Here is a 20,037-nt window from a genome sequence, read left to right on the forward strand (position 1 = left end):
AGCAACAGTTGTACTAACAGCAGAAATAAGTGCTTATACTAATATTTTATAAACTGCCTCAGTTTAAGGTTATCAGTTGTTAAAAAAATCAGATATGTGAAAGGGCATCTTTTTAAAAGATGTCTTTCCAAAACACTGTAGAGAATGCATGGTTCTTAATCTCAAATTAGGATTTTTTCTTTTCAGTAGAAAAATGTTCCAAGTTGGGAATTAATTGCCATGTAATTGATTGGTAATTTTCCCTCCTGCTGTGTGCAGAAGGCTATTGGATGATGGCATATCATTCTCAACAGGAGGAAAAAGTAGCAGTCATTATGGGACAATTAGTTCCAGTTTCCACTATTTTTCTTCCATAAGATGATAAGATTTCCTTAAAAATCTAAGTATAGTAGTTAGCCATAAATATCAAATAATTTTTAAAAAATTTCTTTTAACTTTAAAAAAAATTATTTTTAACTTAAAAAAATACTCTGCAATTAAGAGAACCTGTCACAGTCAATCAGCTTATGTTCGTAATTTTGCGTCATTGTTCCCGATTTCAGTACTGATATGATGTGGCTGAAGAAAACCCTGAAGATTCCTTTTTACAGCATCACAGTTTATGAAAACCGTATTTCCCCACAAACTTGCCATCTGTTTACAAGAAGATTCTTGGACTCAAACTGTCAATGTTTGCTTTATTGACAGTGAAGTCATAACAATTGAGTATTCACCTTATAGCATGTATAGTAGCATATGCTCACCTTGGAGGAATATACCTATGATATATATAGAGAGAAAGATATATTTGTGTACACATGTGTACTTTACATGTATCTGATTGATATCTGTGTGATGACTACTGAGATTTTTTAGAACTAGAATGAATGTACCTGAAAAGTCTGAATCTTAATTGCATAGAATTTGCAAAGCTTGATGTACAAAATTCAATTACTTGTGAGTATTTTTCCCATTAGCACACTTTGGTGGTGCATGTGAAAGCTTTAATGCCAAATACCAACTGTTTACATTTTTCTAAATGCCATCCATGTGATTTTATCACAGGATCTGAAAAACTAGCTGAACTGTTTCCTTCTCCCACCTACCACCAAGTAATGCAGCCCAAATTTCCTGTATTTACTCTGTAATCTGCAGTAGGTTTTCAAACATATAACCAGTTGGTCTTTGAAGTTTAGTTTGTAATTCCATTCATGATGCAGATGAGGAATAGAATTGTACTGTGTTCTCCTTGATTTCTTAACTTTTTAATACTGCAGATGTAATGGGGTAAAAACACTCAGTGATGAAGTTAAATGTGGTCCTCATTAAATTCAGCATATACGACTGAATACATCTAGAGACTAGATCCTGTTCTGAAAGAAGGTGTCATTTTTATATAATCACTTGTCAGAGTAGAATTACACTCTGAGGTGTCAATTATTTCACAACCTAAGTCCAAGACTGAACTAATCTGTGAGGTAGCACATCTCAGCTCTCCGTATTTGGTTCCTTAGTGCATGTACCATCCTGCTTGTTCCTAATTAATTTTACTAACCCCATGGTTACTAACTGCAGAAATTGAGACATGGAAGAAATACCGAAGGGCAAATAGTGAATTTAGGGCTATGCCAAAGCAAGAATATTAATGGCATTTTTCTGTATTATTTTACAGTTTCTGTTATGTTGTTCTGTATGAATTTTGCATCATAGTAGTTAATCTCTGTGGCACTTTACTAGTTTATAGACTTTATTAGAACCATTGATTGGACAAGAGCCAAATATGTGAATATAAATTGATTTTTTTGCAATGTACACAACAAGAAATTTATTGATATAAAGGGCTTCATTATTTGTACACTTATTTCTACACTTATTTTGGAACAGCAAGAACTCTCTGTGGACTGTATTAGAATTACATGCTTAAAGTCAGTTGAACACTAATTTTTATATGAATTCTTTTGTCTTTCACTGCTATATAAAGGAAATCTGAAAGTAAGTACCAGGGGAGTGGAAATGCAGATTGCAGCTTTAGGAAACAAGATGCAAGTGTGAAAGATGACAGAATGCTCATGTGGGAGGAAATTACTGTAGTTTCTTTCTTTCTTTCCCTTATTTCTATTAATAAGAAGTTATTATCAAAGACCTCAGACACTTCGAAGCAGCACTTGCAGTAGTAGAGGAAGACAGAAGGTTTAAATTATTGGGATGCTTTGACAGGTAACCTCACTGCTGCTGAAACATGACAACATCAACATTCAGAGACACAGGGCTGTCTCTAGCCCCATTACCTCTAAATATCAAAAGAAATACATGACTAAGAAATATCATATACTTATGGGAAATAAAAGTTTCAGAACATGGTCAGGAGAACAAGCATTTTTATAATGAAACCATGCAAGGAACTCACCACTCTTGACTTACAGCACTACTCTTGCAATGTGACCTAAACAGAGATGTTTGTAAGCTGCTGTGACTTCTCTGGTTCCTGTGTGCTCTTCTGCATTGCAGGAGCAGAAGTTTGAAGTGTGGTTAAAAAATTATGGCTTTTAGATGGAAAGAAAATAGTATTGGCTTCACTGTTCTCATTTAAATTAACAGCAGTCTTATCAATATCTTAAGGACTGAGTCTGAAAATACCATTTTGCATAGGTTGGTGCTGCAAAAGATAGGGTGATTAGCTGTTCATAAATTATATATCAGACTCTGATTCTTTCTGGAAATTCGAGGCAAAGTTTCTCTTTCACAGACTGCAATGTGAGATATTTCAGAGCCCTATGTGTTGAACAGTTGTGCCATATTTAATAAATGGGCAAGCAGGAAGCTGAGAGAGAAGCATGCAGATTGTGCCATGGACTGAAGAATTTGTCTGTCTCCAGTGTTCACAGTGTCCATATCCCTCCCAAAATAGTCAGATATTTTGCTGTCCCCTGGGCAGATTGCTTTCTGTGACATTCTGTGCTTAGCTTTGAAACATGCTTAGTCGTGAAATGAAACACTGTAATGATTCCAATTAAATAAAGTGTTTTTATCATGACAGAGAACTGTCAACTATTCTGTGCTAATTCTACATATTTTCTAGGTTTATCAGATATGCTAAAAAAGTGAATTAGGCTAAGAAGAGTACAAAGAGACTTGACTATTATTTGGATATAACTCATACTCAAGTAATACATTTTCAGTGTGCATGTTAGACTGGAAATCTTACAACATTTCATTTTCTCATGAGAATTAACTTATATTTGACCATCAAGTTATTGTCTTTCAGTTGTTTTTCTAAAAATATTTGTTCCTATTTTAAGTAAATTCTGGAGACTGATACAGAGCTCATGTCTAATAATGGGAAGATTTGTTGCCTGGTCCAGGACTGTGCTGTAGATAACTCAGTCTAGCTTGCTGTTTACCCTCAAAACTAAAAGTTTTTACTGTCACAAAATATTTCTGCCAAGCTCTCCTTTCTACTGCCTTGGGGTTGCAGTACTTCTGCCTGACTTGGTATGTGATGTTGGTTTTCCCCCACATTTGCTTAAATTTGAGCTCAGACGTGTCCCCCTCATCCCTCCTGACTCGCCACCTCATGATGCTCTTCCTGTCTGCGACATCATGCTCCTGCAGCCTGCTCCAGGACAAGTGATACTCCTTTGGCAGGACACACAGACATGGACATTTCTAAAACTGAGCAATAGTAAAGTAGCCATTAGCTTTTGGGGAGAGATTTAGCTGCTTTATCTTGTTCGTTCAGTCAAGCCAATGTAACTATTGGTATGGTGTTAGTAGGAAGCATTGGAAAGAAGTTTTAAAGGGCTGATGTACAGGTGGTGTCTGGAAAGTGTCAGTTCGTGTTTCACATATGGCAACAGAAGAAATGTCTTTCCTTCACTGAAAGAGGTGCAGGGATGACTGTGCATTTCTTGTGCATTGGGAGAAGCAGAGAGGACACCTGAATTTCCCCACCAGTGTTCTTCATCAGAACCTTTTTCCCCATGAACTGTTGGGCCTTTTATGTACCTTCTCTAAAGCATTACTAAATCTGGATTGCACTGTAAGCCTTTGTGGAAGTTGTGAAAAGGCTTTTTTGATATAATCTTTTACCATGACCCTCCATTCTTCTGAAAATGTAGTTACAGACCCATCTTTATAAAAAGCCAAGAAAGTCTCTTTTCTGAGCTTGTCTTTTTAAAATAACTGTCCATTACTGATGCTAGAAAGATAGCATATTTCATTAATAGGAAGATGAATGAGTAAAAAATGTATTATTAACATCCCAGAATGCTTACATTTAGGAAGAGATCATTTATTGAAGATATCTTTAGACATTCTGCTAATGTTTCCATCTTCCTAATTATGAATTAATTTCATCAAAAACACTCAAATGAAACGGTAAATTTTCTGTGTGATGCAAACCTTTCTCTGGTAATACTGCATACTTACCCTGGATATACCAGCACTGAAAGGTAGTAGTTTCTTCTTTCTTGGATAAGTTTTGTGATTACATTACTTCTATTACATTGGATGTAACTGCTGGGGTGAACATGTTTTGGATGCTTGAAAGATAAACTGTCCAGGAAATACCGTTTAACAGTATAGATCCCATTTACACGCATTTTGAGGTACAGTCACTAGCTCTACTATAGTTCCAGCATTAAATGTTGAAAGAATGGTGACAATTACTTCTGAAAACCTAAACAGTTACTATAGCAACACTATATTTCTATGTTTTTAATAATTTCATTAATTTTAATTTTTAGTATGGCAAAAAAAGAGAGACAGCAAGGTAAAAGGACACTTTCAGGAAAATTCCTCATTGGGAGGAAATTATTTGGTCAGAATGGGATGTCTGACCTATTTGGTGTCTCACTCCACTCAGTTTGTATTCAGCAGATAAGAGAAGAAATGAGCAAAAATAAATTGTCTGAAAACCACCACGAAGAAAGACTGGTGTATCTATGAGATTATGCATTCACCAAGTCCTTTAGCAGCTGCTATGGCAAACCTGATGTAATGTAACCATGTAGAAACACACACATTAACTTTGCTGCCCTTTGGGGTTTTATTGTTTTTCTGGTTTCGGTAAGTCTATCATAAATCTCCTCACGATTTTCCAGAAGGTGATACACTACTCTTGAGTTTTGCTCGTTCCAAAAAAATCCCACTTTCGTGTGAATCACTGTGAACATCCCACAGGGTTCTCATTAACTTTCTGACTATTCAGTTTGGGTTTTTTTTAAATTAAAACAAGTTAAAATTTTCCATGGGATTAGTCTTTCCAAGTTGCCCACATCTTACTTTGCACATGCCAGAATGTTTGCAGAGACTGTTGCCCTTTGAACACATTCTTTCAACTCTGATTTCCCAAGTCCACTCCATGCTCTGTAATCATCCATGTCTGAAGTCTTATTCATCTTTATTTCTCTCTTAAGAGTAGTTGCTACTTTACTATGCTCTTAAGAGGTGCTTTCTAATGGGACTCTCACCATCAGGATCCATACCAGCATACTAAGGTACATACTTTGTACCTCCATTAACAAAATCTCTTGCTTCTTACAAATCTCCAGAGTGCATATTTATATTACTCAAATCCTTCATTTTCAGAGGAAGTTATGTAGAAATTTGAGCTGATAATTCATGTTTGTCAGAGTTGTTCTTGCATAGGAAACAGTGAAGCTCTAAATGCCTGATCTCCTTAAGGGTTCAGCTCTGCATTTTCAGTGAACGCTTACCTACTTCTGCATAGAGACAAGCATTACCTTAAAGTATTCGATGTATTTGTTCATTGTTTTGTCTTACATGTCTTATAATGATTATATGGCACTATATATGGGCAGTTGGTATACCAAAGAATTGGCATGCTCAGGAAATATAGTCTATGGTGTGTTTTATAAAAGCATTTAAATTAAATTGCACTCTTATTTATGATTACAAATCTACTCTTATTTATGACTGGAAGTTGCACATGAAACATATCATGTTTCATACATAGCACTAAAGCATTGTAATGAACATTGAACTGGAAATCATAGTTGAATTCTATGACATTTCATTTTTTAACCTATAAGAAATTTTTGCTTGCAACTACCATTGCATAAATGGCAGATAATCTGCTAGTGATTTGTAGATCTTTACCTTCAGAGATGCATTGCAGCATTCAAGTAATCCCTTTTTTCTTTTTTTATTGTAAAAGGCCAATTTTAATCTAATTATTCTGTATTCTGCAGACTCTAATAATACCACAGTCTTTATACCATTATTGTGGAAAGCTGCAGCATTACAATAACAGAAGCCATCAGATATTATAAGCAAGTAGGCATGTACTCTTTAAAATAAATTCTTTTCTGCAGAAAGCTTTTTCTGAATCAAGATTCTTTTTCAACCCCTTCACACCTGTTTGAAATATCAGGATAGTGTCATTGGTGTGTAAAAGTCAAAGGTTCTGTAGCAAGTGTCAAACCATTTGTGCATTAGATGTAGTGACCTCTAACTGCACTACGACTCTTCTGAGGATTGTTCCTGAAAATCACAGGAATACTCTGTTTTCTTGGTGTTTCCTTCTTTTGGGTAAATGAAAGTATAATGCTTCAAACTTGTTCTCCAAATATATTTTCAAAATATAATTCCAAAACTGGAAGCAAATAAATTACATTTGCCTTAATATTTAATTAGCTGAAAGTCATCACTGCAAATTGTGTCTTCCATTACAAAATAAAATAGTGAACTGCCAGGCCTGAAATAATTAAGCAATATATTATAATTAAGCAATTTAATTTTGATTTAATTATGATATATCATACAACTTTTCTTCTGGTTTAAGTGACATTCATTGACAAAATGCTATAATATAAAACAGCACTAGTGTTTACAGCTGATGATGCTGTGTATTTTGCTTCACAGTATTTGGCATTCATCAGAGCATATGGAAAAAGTCTTCTAGTCTGGAATAGCTGGCACATTATTTCATACTACCCATATTATGTACTACATGTTTTTCCCAATTGTCATTTTGTGAGGCAAGGGGGGAAATCATTGCAGACATTGGGCTTGAGCCAAAGTTCATGGATATTAACTGGAATCTTTCCATCAGCTTCGGTCTGCTTTTGACAGAGAACTGCTCCCATGTTGTTACAGGGAAATAGTTAAGACCACATGCGTATAAAATATTTATGGAGCTGGATCGTATACATATTCTGTGTCAACATGAACATGATTTTATATTAGGCTAGAGACTGTGAGGGCAAAGGCAGAAGTGATGGGCAGGCTAGGAAAACCACTTCATTCAATGCTGCATCAATAAAATTGCTGTAAAATAGCCACCAAATTGCTTCTTCGGAACAAGGCCGACCTCTTATTTTGTTAAAATCTTTTTCATCGTATGGCAATATTGGAGAATGGCTTTGTATTCCAGCCTATACTTGTGTGCAAACCCTGTTTAATGACAAGAATGGTGAGGATGATTTCAGAAGGTTCATTCTGCCTGCAGTCAGGTCTGCACCTGCATGTCTTCATGACTGCGGACTTGTAGAATTAAAGTGAAAGGACAAAAAGCCAATTCTCATCTTGATTTAGGGATTTGAGCACTCTCAGCAACATCCATGAAAACAGTCCCATAAGGCAAGAAAGCTCATTATTCATCGTATTGTAGGCAGTCAGATGCTCTTATGCCTTTTGATTTTGATGTGTTGCCTTTTATTCCTATGTTGAAGTTTAAATTTCTCAGAAAAGGTCAAAGGCCAAATGTCTTTCAGGGCTGAGAGCAATTGTACACTCAGAGCAATAATGAATGTTTGTTATCTCTGAAGTCCTTTCTCCCTCTGGTTTTCTGAAGAAAAATGAAAGGTTTATTCAGATCAGTGATATTTAGGATGCAGCAGAAAATCAGAACAATGTTTTCAAAACCTATATAAATATTTCATCTACCCTTCCTGTGATGCTGAAATTTCTTTGTGCGTGTCTTCTCACCTTCATCCCATTGGCCCAAAATTCTTTGCTTTGTAACTGTGGTGGGTTGACCCTGACTGGACAGAGAGTGCCTATCAAAACTGCTCTATCCCTCCTTTTCTCAGCTGGGCAGGGGAGAGAAAATACAAGCAAAGGTTCCTGGATCAAGATAAAGACAGGAAGAGATCACTCACCCATTACTGTCACAGTAAAAACCCACCAATGGAAAACCAATATAGTAATGTATGCTCAAATAAATGTTTTCCAAATGCCCATTAAACAACATGAAATTAAAAATATACTGATGTGGGATTATGCTTGTGACAGCCTCATATATACTTCAAAATGGCTGCATTTAGACACTCTGCAGATGTTGTATTTTCATAAATACACTGAGACGTGAATAATTTAAGAGAACATTGTCAGTAGCACGTGCCACGTGAAATAATTGGAAGGAAAACAGTCTTCACTAAGTGAAGACTAAAATGGATGCAAATCAATTTTTATTTAATATGCAACTCTTAAATAGGAAACAGTAGGTTATTACTTTTGACAGGAAATCTCAAGCTGTTTTTATTATGTCTTTATCCCTTCATTTATTTTTTATATAGAAACTTGGACCATGATCCACACCTCTGTAACTCTCATAGAAAAATAATTCTGTAAATACATTGAAATTTGTGCACAGGGAGCGGTTATTACCCAATTTGCTTATACTTTCAAATTGAAGACCAAAAGGTAAATCTACATGAGAGTTTTACAGGAATTATCAGGTTTCAAATTTAGCAGTTCCAAAATGCGACACTGCTGGAGAAGTGCTCTGAGCAATAAAATTATTCTGGCTGAAGTTAACCCTGCAAAAGACTTTTCTCTCTTGTCTAGTAAATATTTTATGAAGAACACGAAACTATATGCAAATGCATTCATATTTACCCAGGAAGCATGAGCACGTATTTAGTCATTTATTGATGAGATATACATTTCAATTATATTATCTTTTGGTTTTCTATTGTGTTTTTTTTTTATTCCAACAGCTTTTCCAGGGCTTAAAATGGTGAGCGAAAGTCATCATGAGGCCCTGGCAGCACCGCCAGCAACCACAGTAGCAGCAGCCCCTCCAAGTAATGTCACCGAGCCAGCCAGTCCCGGAGGAGGGGGAGGAAAAGAAGATGCATTTTCTAAGCTAAAAGAGAAGTTCATGAATGAATTGAACAAAATTCCACGTAAGTAAAACTTCATTGATTAAAAAAGCTTCTGTTGGCAGACTAGATTTAACTTGACATTTTTCTTCTTTGACATTTATTTAGACAGCATACTAAATGTTTTCTGGTCAAAGCTAGAAAAATCAAAAGATAATCCTGGTATTGTAAGCTCCTCAAAATTGATTGGAGTAGAAAAAGTAGAGTCCAACTCATATGAAATTTGTGTCTATTCTTGATATGTCAGATTATCTTGGTAAATTTTACTGATTAATTACTGCTGAATCATTAAAACTGAAACTGCAGAACTTCACAGTGGCTCTGGGACCAATAAGCAAAATATTTCCTAACAGTAATTCTTAAGGTTTCATGTTTATGACAAATGTGTGTGGACATACTACCTTAAAGCAGTATTTAGCCAGGACTCATAACTGTTGAGAAAACAAGGGTACTTTGTATCTTTGGGGATTAGAAGATGCAGAAAAAAATGGAAAACTGGCTTTTTAACAAGGAAATAGTTAATACATTAGTAATGTATGAAGATAGCCATGCTTTTCCCACTCAGGAATTCTAGATCAGCCACTGAACACTGTTTGGATGAGTCCATGTACCTATGCAGAATACTTTAAAAGTACTAATGTGTATTTCTGTGAAATAGAACTAAAGTCAGCAGGGTTCTTTTGGTCTGTGCTAGAAAGTATAGATTCAAAGTTCAGGCCTCAATTTGTTCACATTTGTGAAAAAAATACAAGCATTAGCTTTGAGCTGTTGTTTATGATAAGACTAGGGTTCTTGAACCTGTCTGGTATGTATTCCATGCTATACACGGGTATCAAATATGGAATTTGTTCGACATTGTTAATGTCATTTCACATAATACGGAAAAAATCCTTTTAATTACTGATTGAAAAATTGCCTAATACCACAAGTAGATAATTTTGGCACTTTTGTAGACATGAAGGTGAAGGCTGTGTGTGTATGTCTGTTTTAATAGCAGACATGAGAGAGTCATTCAATCTTTAATAATTCTTTTGCTTCAGAAGAATAAGTAAATGTAAAATATTTTCAGGGAAGTATTTTAACATATGTAAGAATTTTCATTTTTAGAAGGTTATCATTTCTGTAAAGATTGTTCTGTGACTGATAAAGACAGATAACAAGTTAGAATATTAATCGATTTTTTAATCTCTGAAAGGGATCTTAGCAATATGGCAGATGCAGTTTTTGCAAAATTGATAGCAAACAGTTTAGCTCGGTCATTTGAAATTCTCACTTGCAAGAATAGAGGTGTTACAGTGGTAAGAAGTCCATATGTCATTATTTTGGTGATCTGCACAGTCCGGTGCAGATCATAATGAAATGAAATTGCCCGATAATATCATAGGAAAACAAAACTTTAAGAATAAAAAAAAAAAAAAAAGTTTAAAGGTTTTCAGTATGTTCCAGAGGAACTCTATAATTCATAGGTCTAGGAAAAGGTCTGTAATAGAGAGGAACTTCGAATGCAATGCTGCATAATTTTTTAAAACAATGAAAACAAGTAGAAAGTTCAATCTGAATAATCTTTTCAAGTCAGAATGACTCAAACTTTTATTTTCTGTTCATGAAATTAAAAAACCCAAAACTGTTACATAATGAAAATAATTACTTAGAAAAGTATACTAGACCATAAGACAAGTCTTATTTCTTAAGAAATATAATATTTTATCTCTAAATGTGGTACCTTGTGCTGATAGTGAGACTAAAACATATTGTCTCTATGTCAGAAATCTGGTCTCTTATCCAAGATCAGACAGTAATGTTGTGGTGGAGTTATGAACCTGAGTAGTCAAAAATCCCATGCCAGTCATCTGTTCTTATTCTAAAGGCTGCAGATGTGATTGGATCTTCCCAGGATCTCCATCAAATACTGGGACTATCTAACATGACTGTATTGAGTGTTTTTTGCCATTTCAAGAAGAAAGTTGAATATTCATTGTACTACAAAGGGCAAAGGACTTGTGTGGTTTTGGTTTTTTTTTTTAATTAAATATGAATTAGTGCCATTGGCATGTTGGAGCATTTTATATTCCAAATAACTTTTCCCCATTTTCCTCAGTAATAAATCCTACATGAATGTACTGTATTACATACAGGTCTGTATGTATTTTTCATTTATAAGCTAGCATAAAGATAAACCAAGTAAGTTTAAATAGGCTGTCTACAAAATATTGGGGGCAGGACGGGACAGGAGACCTCATTTCCCTTTTGGAAGATTATGGCATTTCCTTATGATATGTTCCATTTATTTCAGTGGGGAGTTCTCAGCAAGGTGTCTCCAGCCTATTACAAAGCTGAGGATTTAACTGTGGTAGAAAAGTTGTCAGACCTTACCTCTTACAGCTGGCTGCAAATTTTTTGAGAATCTCTCTTAAAACAGCAAAATGTAAATTAGTTCCAACTAAATAATTTTTATAGTGCCTTTCTGGGAATTTCTTGCTGTGTGAGAGAGAAGAAATATGGTGCATGGGCCCCATTGGGGCAGCACAGATGCTTGGGTCTTAGAACACTTCCAAGACCATGGACCAGGTTTTTCCTCTGGTAGATTCAAACTGTAAGACTTGAATCTTACGCATGGCAGAGGAATGCCATAGTCAGCAGATTCTCTGATCTTTGCAGATCAGTGTCAAGCCTGTTTTCTAGTTCAAATGCTTTTTATCATTTAAAATTTCCAAAGGTTTCATGTCCATCCCCACATGAGAAGGAAGGCTTTGAATATCAGTACTTACTGTGAGAGGATTTTTTTTCAGTGTCCTGTTGTTTATGTGCAAGAGATAAATAATTAAATGTTTTACTTACCTCTGCCTAAGATGTCTACAGATGGAAAATAAGCCATAATAATTTAATGGATGTATAATAGGATAGAATGTACCCTTGATGCGAAAAAGCTCACCTGCAATTCAACTTGGCTTAGTGCAAAAAAGGCCAGCCACAGTAGGGCTGAATAAATACTTTTCCTTCCAAGTGGCTTATAATAGAACATTCATTTTTCTAAAATAATATGTTTTGTAGAACACACCAAAGTCAAAATTTGAATAGTCTAGACATACTAACTAACTAAAAATATCAGGAGTCCCATTAAGAGTTCGCTTTGCAAACCTACAAGATAGGGTCAGTGCAGTCTAAATTATACTGATGTTTCCTTCTGTAGTGTATGCATAAGAGAAGTCTTATTTTGTCAACAAAAAAAGGATTAATTGAATAGAAGGCAGACATAAAAGTTCCAAGAAAAAAGAAGGGGCCTATTTGTATTAGTATACATATGTTTCAAGAATGGTGATGCAGTATGTAAACCAGGTTAAAATTTTCAATAATACAAGCAGAAAATCTGTTTTTTTCATTGAATTGTATCTCTTTAAAATAGAACATACACCACATTTTGTGGCAGGAGAGTGTAGGCTTCCAAAAGCACACAAATCATTCAGAATAGTGATGTCCTAACATACATTTCACTCTAGATAAAGCAAGTGGGATACTTTTATTACAATGAGTCGTACAATTAAAGTGCAAGAATCCTGTAAGTTACTGAGGCATAACTGTGAGGAATTTTTTTCTCTACTGTGTGAATTTCTGCATTTTGGTTGTGTCCAATTTGCATAATCACAGTACAGTTGTTTTTCCGTAACTGCACTGTGTATAAAAGTCACTCTAACTTAATTGGTTCTTATACTTTCTACCCCTATTTATCTTTAATCTGCAGAATTTTTAAGCTTTTTACCAGAAGGCGAAAAAAGGTACCATCACTGCCTTTATGCTTTGCATCTTAAATGTAGTAAATCCAATACTTGAAAAGAGGGGGAAAATAAAGCAGGTAAAACATCACTTACTCATCTGAAAACAAAATTGCATGAAAACACTTTATAAGATATATCAATTCTTTCCTTCCTCCCTCTCACTGCTCTCGGTCTTTGTCTACAGACTAGGAAAATATCTGCCATACATTTACAGTAAGCGTGTTGCAGCAAGACTGTGGGAATGGCAGCAGTAGCTTTTGGGTGGAGACTTTAAATGTCAAGATACTGATACTAAACATACACAAATAAAACTTGACGGTAATCAACGTTAGATTATTTAATAAGCATCTTTGTAAAAGCAAAGTGATCCAGGTCTGTTTTCTAAGAACACATTACTGTATGAACAGGAGACCTCATTCTGCCAGCAAGGTAAATAAGACAGCAAAAATGCAATAAAATTCCAGTATATATCTGACTAAATAATGATATGCTATTAATACATCGGGTACTGGAATAGCTGTAATAGCTGAATGCACTGGATCCAGGATACTATCATTACCTGTATAATAGGAAGATATTGCATATTGCCAATGCTCTTTGATGTCTTACATTGTAACTGGATAAAATCCTAAATTTCGGTATGAACCATATTCTGAAATATATGACTGGCTTGCAACTCCATTTGGCCTCAGTAGCTGGTGCTCAAAAGCCCTAAATTTGATTCGTCATGTACAACTGACTAATAATCCCCCAAACCAGGAGCTCAAAACTCTGTGTTAATTCAGGCTAAAACCCAATGCTCTATGCAGACTTGTTTCACATTCTTTTACAGAGAAAGGGTTTTTTTTGCTCTCCTTGGCTTCGTGAATAACTATCCAAACAAAATGGGACTGAAGGCTGTAGAGGGAACTGTAATAAAAAATGTAAAAATAACTGTAAGACTCAGGTCTGGTTTAATACTAAATAATAATAGCTTAGTAAGCTGATGTACAGAGTTGTAGGTATATTTGGGTAATTTATCAAATAAAATAATTCTAGATTTATATATTTAGCCATTTAAGTTAAAATTTCAGCATTCAGCAGTCATCCCAGACACACCTCATCATTTTTTCCTCCCTACGGGCGTCTGCTGTTTTGCCCTTCTGCCTTTCTTGATCGATCAGCTGAGGTTGTATTAAGAGTGGTTACTACCCTCTATAAATGACAATAAAGTTAATTCCTTAATTTTTCATTCCTATGTAGCATCAAGATAGTACCAAATTATGTCTGTTATTAGAAACTGAGGGATTTGTGCATGGGGTCTTTGTGAAACTGAATTTTTATGAAGCTTGTTCATTTGCAGAAAATGAATTCATTAGGCTTCTCGTAATGGTTCCTGCAGTACAGGTGTCACTGGAACATGGAGGAGAGGGGACATTCTTTTCTAAGTTCATAAAAAAAGAAAAAAAATACTGATAATAGAATCATTTCAGATTTAAAAACTGGATTAATAGAGTAGACATACCATAAAGTCAGAATAAAGTTTGCAGCAATAGCTATAATTTATATTTCCACAGAACATACTAGTTTTGGTCATTGTCTAAAATCTTAGGTCAGCTGGAAAAAAATTGAGTCTCTGCTTCAGATGTCATCTTGATTAGTAGCTAACTGCCTGCAGAAATGAGGACTACATATACATATGTTCAAGAATATATATATGTATGTACACACATAAATTCGTGAAAACAATAAGTAGAGTTCTCAGCTTAGGAACATTCTGACATTGGCAAACTCTATTAAGGCAAAGAACATTTGTAAGGAGAGATTTAGGGGAAAATAAAGAAGTTTCTTGTTCTTCAGGAAGGTCTAAAGAACAGTGCTAGAGGAAGTGGGACAGCATAAATTCAAGTCTTCTTGTCACCCTTCCTATCATCAAATCATTGGCAGTTACTCATGCCAAGCAAATATATGCAGCTTTACACTGGGGAAGAAACAGGGAAAATTACAAATAAGGATTTATTTTGGAACACAGAACAAGTACAAGACAGAGCTATTGCAGTACAATATTAGAGGGAGGGAAAACCATTATTTCTAAATATAGCTATTTAAATGCAAATCTCAGACTACTTTTCTTTCTCCCTGAACCCCCCAGTCCCAGAGTGCAGTGATTACATGAGAACATCATCATTTTTTTCATTAAATAGAAGTTGCTGTGTTTCCTGTTGGTAGGAAGAAGCTTCAAAATACTGCCCATACACATCCAGATGCCACAAATATCGTGAGACAAAAACAATTCAACCCGTTATTTTAGAAACTCATAATATGAAAACGCTGTCATTATTTTTAGGGATTCAGAATATTTTGATTGCTTTAAATTAGGAATCCTGAAAATACAGCTTTTAATTCTGAAGTGTCTAAATAGATACTGAGGGGTGGAAGAATGGAAGTGAAAAGCTCATGAAGCGGATGAAAATCCTTGTCTGGAAGGAATATCATGTAGTCTCAGATCCCACCAAATTATATGCCATCGATATTTTAATGATTGATTCTGTCATGAAGATTTTATTTTTTTTACGTTATTACATTTTTACAATCCATGAGTTATTTTTGTATGCCTTCTGATAGGCTCCCCTTAACATGTCCTGTGCTTAAACTTTTGGATCCATGACAGCTGCCAGTTTGATCCTCATATAGGACTGAGCAAGGAACCTCAGGCTGTTAGAAGTACAAGATGCTCTAGTGTGACCTAGAAGTGCTGCTGCAGACTGTAGCTGGATCAAGCACTGGCAAACAGACATGCTTGCCAGGAGGTTACATAAATCAAAATGGTTTGGGTTGGAAGGGACCTTAAAGATCATCTAGTTCTAGCACCCCAGCTGTGGGCAGGGCCATAATCTCCTTCAATCAAAGCAAACTCATGCATCTGACACACTTTGGTCTGAGGGAGGACCCTATTCCTACACTGGCTGTTGTCTTGGTCCTTGGACAAGCCAAGGAAGAAAAGAGAAATCAGAAAAGCAGACTCCTACAACTTGAGCCGAAACACCAGCTGCAGCACCCTCCATTCCCAGCACAGGGAGACCCTGTCACAGGCTAAACTCGTGTCCTCTTCTGCATCCCCTTGAGAATGCACTGTCCTGTCTGAAAGGAAATACTGTCTCTGAGCCAGAAGCACACTGGGAAGGTAACCTCAGTGTCAAACAGAATTATGCATTATTGATTGTATGTGTCTGAAGCACCATTTTCAGAAACAGCAGTTGGGTTTGAGCTGTATAATCTGAAAGGAAGGGAAGGAGAAGCAAGTTCTCCTGTAAAATACATGATGCTGAAAACATTTCAGCAAAATATAAAACAAAAAACTGTGTTCATATTAACTTTTAAAGCCAAGGGAATTAAATTCATTTGTAGCAGAAACAAGGGTGAGCATCTACCTTTGTTTGGTGATGGTATTTTAACAAGGGATGTCAGAGTACCCCCAAGGGTCTCTTCTACCACATCCCTGTGATTATTATTTTATATGTTACAACTCTGGCAGGTATTTTATTGCACTATAGATATGTCAAGTTGTGCCAGTGCCTTATAAATTGAGTAGAGAATTCAATTTACAAACAGAAAACTGAACATAGTTGCTCTCTTCCTCTGAGTTTTGGGAATGTAGCTTAAAATTTCATTACTTCTTGTGAGGGAAAGTGCACTAAAATTGTGTTTAAATGCATAAAAGAAACACAATCTTTATTAACCTTTTCCAGACTTACCTGCATGTGAAGTGTCTATGGAATTACACATTATCTGTTATAGTTGTTTGTAATCTTGCTTGAAAAATGAGAGTTCATGAAATGATTGTTCTGAACTGTAAACTGAGAATAAATTTAAAGATTGATTCTCAGCAGTGTACTGCATAAAAGATTAAAAGCACTTATGACTATGGTTAGTAGATTTGCATTTTAAAAGTATGGTTTAAACGGGCAGTGAAAATATAGGAATTACTGTTAAGATTGATATTCCATCTTTACCTCAACTACTTGTGCCTAGGCACTGTGGCAAGCTAGAAAATATTCTCTCATATTTTTGTGAGAACCAAGAGTAGATTGCTCTGTTATTCTGAGCAACTGTTGTCAGTTGGCACAGCTGAAGAACAGAATATCATTCTTTATTGTTATTGTTAACTATTCTGTTTAGAACTGCATGAGTTTGCTGCTGAGAATTATCCAAACTAAAGCCTTCCCTGAGGGATTATAAATATATAATTCCTTCCTTATTTTGGTTGACATATGTTTTTTAATGTATTTAAACTTTTTTTTGAAAGAGAAAAGAATACCTTTACTGATAAATGAATTGTTTAAAATGTCTGGTCATCAATGCCACATTGCCAAGTTGGGTGAAATACTAAGCACCAACAGGAGCTTTCAGGAATGCTGTAGGTCCATAGCATCCTTTCATATATTCCTTTTATCTTTTTAGTCTTAGCTTGTATTTCAAGCAAGATCTTGAATGGGTCTAGATCTGAACATTGGTGCCGCTTCCAGAACATGCAGCCACTTTGCAAGAGCTGTGGAGGTGGCCTCAAATCTTCAGAAGAACTTGGTATGCGTAGACTTTGCTCTGACTCCATAGAAAGAAGCTGTGCTGCTGAACTTGAATAACTGCCTCATGAAGGCTGAGTTCCAGCTGGTAGCTGAACAAGCCATCTGCCTACTCCTGTGCAGATTTCTGAATCTAATCTTAATTATCAACTTCAGCAAGAGCTCCCTAATTTGCTCACAGAGCCTATATCATCTGGGGGCATGTTTCAGTAATGTAGCTGGCACTGTTTTCCTATTACAGTGAGAGCCACCCAAATGAAAGATAAAGTTTATCAATCTAAATGGGAAAGGCATGTCAACCCACATCTTATAAAGGACCTCCAGAATTTACCAGGCTTTCTACACTTACCTTTAAGGAATCAGGCTCTAGAAGTTGAATTTATGAATCTAAGTTAAATGCATTGGTCCTCTTCAGAATGACACAGAAACAGGAGGCCCAGGTTTATCCAGAAGGAAAAAAACTGGTGTCTTCAATGGCACTGGTCTCACAGACTTTGATATCTAGGAAGACCTCTAGGTTAAGGCTGTTTAACAGGCAGATTCACAACCTGAACACATTTTTCCCTGGGCTTAGAGACCTGATTCCTCTCACTTTGAGAATGATTGTTTCTCTGTTTTCTGTCAATGTACAATCTGATGAAGAGCAAGGGAACTCACAGAACCAGAGACCTGGCTGAAGGGACAGCATATGCATTTTGCTGTGAAATGCCATTGGACAAAATGAGTAAATAAGGCTGGGTATTTAGGGTTCCTTACCCGTAAACAAATGTCTCTGTCTCACACTAGGCTACAGAATATGACCACATAATTCCTGTGTTTCTTTCCTACCTATTCCTGCAGGAAAGGCAGATCCAAGTTCATTTTCCAGCTTGATCTCTTGATTTCCTTCAGTCTCAAGAAGACCTGAGACTCAGATATTTCAGTCTGCAGTCCTTGCTGGCAGCTCCTGTATTGTGAGTTTGAAGCAGCCACACAAACCATTCATTTGACATAGGGGTGGCATAGGGGTGGCAGTTCCTTGAAGAGGAAGGGAGAAGGAGTATACAAAAGCTGGTGAGCTGACAGTTGGTTTGAAAGCCATTTTCACATGGGAAGCTTTCTTTCCCCTAGACCTGTGTCATCACCCATATGGCTGTACCCCAGTGGGGAAGAAACCTCCAGGACTAGGACAGGCATCAGATTTTTTCTTTACTGGAAACAGTTTACAGAGAGGCAATAGAGTCTTCATATAGTCAACAATGTTGACAATAATTTTTACACCTTTCTTACAGATACTTTTGTGGTCCTTCCTTCCTTCCAGATTGCATTGAATTTTCTATTTTCCTTCTGTGTTGTTTCATTTATGTATTTATTAACACTTTTCTTTTAGCCAGAACTCACATGAAAAAATTGGCGCAAGCAATATACTTGCTAACCCATCACGCAGACTTGTTATTCTTTAGGCTTCGATCTCATGTTTCCTCCCAAACCAGCTATTTTATCATATTTCCTAAGACCTCAGTACCCCATTTTCAGCAAACACATGCTCTATTAGCAGCTGCAATATAGCATTTCATGTCTCAACGCTGGAGTCAGTTATTTGTAATATGCCGTGGGTGCAGATTTACTTGCAGCATGGGCAAGGGAAGGAGAACGGACAAAGATAAGGCAAGCTTACTATTCATAAATTTCAGCCTAGCATAGCATTTTAGATTACAACTCGGTGATAGCAATCACTTTATAGGAAACTGTTCCAGAATACTGATTTCTAAATTCTCTTGCCTCATGAAATATTTATTGATGAGTTTTAAGTCCTAGGACAGTGAGGTGGCCAGGATGACGGCAAGTAGTATTTTGGGTGGAGAGGACCAGTGGATAAAAAAGTGTTACCTGAACTCAGGGCATAGCATTAACGATGATAACATAGCATAAAGAAATGTCAGTGTTGACTGGACAATTCTGAAACAGCCATGAATTTATTTAACAATGATTGTATGGTACAAAAATACTCCTGCACACTGCTTTACTTGATATGCAGGAAGAGACAAAATGGAAAAGGAAAATTATTTGCAACAATATTTTTTCTGTTCAGTTAATGTATTAACTGAAGTGTTTAAACTGTGCAACATTCTTTCTTGATTTGCATCAGCTCATTTTTGTTAGGAACCTGCTGACAGCTAGGCTGGCTTTGATTCTGCAGAATGCACGGATCTGTCCAATATCACTACTAAGTCTCAGAAAACTGCTAAAATTTTATAACAATAATGACGAAGCATTTTTATTCTGTTGAACCAAATGTTTATCCCAAAAATTCCTGTTAGAAAAGGAACGGAAAATATATCTGCTTTAAAAACAAACAACCAAACCCCTAAATTGTGTCTCCATTACATAAAATAGTTTGTGATACCAAATCCCTAAAGGCATAGCAATACTAGCCGAACCTTACAGTGCTGGATGACTGCAAATTGGTGAACAAGTTTTTTCTTGTTTTCAAATCTCTTTTCTTAACTGACAAACACCACTCCTGTAAATAACTCAAAAGGCAACAGAATTACATTCTTAACTTGATAGAGCAATGCAGGAGTGACATGAGTAGGCAGGCTGAGTCCAGGTACT

The 20,037-nt window shown here is 36.0% G+C and overlaps 1 protein-coding gene across 3 annotated transcripts in view; it reads left to right on the forward strand.

Moving 5' to 3' along the window:
- Window positions 1–20,037, forward strand: part of SYT1 (synaptotagmin 1) — a 350,802-nt gene that overhangs the window by 214,535 nt on the left and 116,230 nt on the right. For all 3 annotated transcript variants that reach the window (XM_017804502.1, XM_017804504.1, XM_017804503.1), the window contains one exon: window positions 8,943–9,131. In XM_017804502.1, the coding sequence (XP_017659991.1) occupies window positions 8,960–9,131 (172 nt within the window). In that variant the 5' untranslated portion in view covers window positions 8,943–8,959. The remainder of the gene's footprint in view (window positions 1–8,942; window positions 9,132–20,037) is intronic.

The sequence above is a fragment of the Lepidothrix coronata genome, unplaced genomic scaffold (genome assembly GCF_001604755.1).
Source record: "Lepidothrix coronata isolate B3197 unplaced genomic scaffold, Lepidothrix_coronata-1.0 Scaffold9, whole genome shotgun sequence".
NCBI lineage: Eukaryota > Metazoa > Chordata > Aves > Passeriformes > Pipridae > Lepidothrix > Lepidothrix coronata.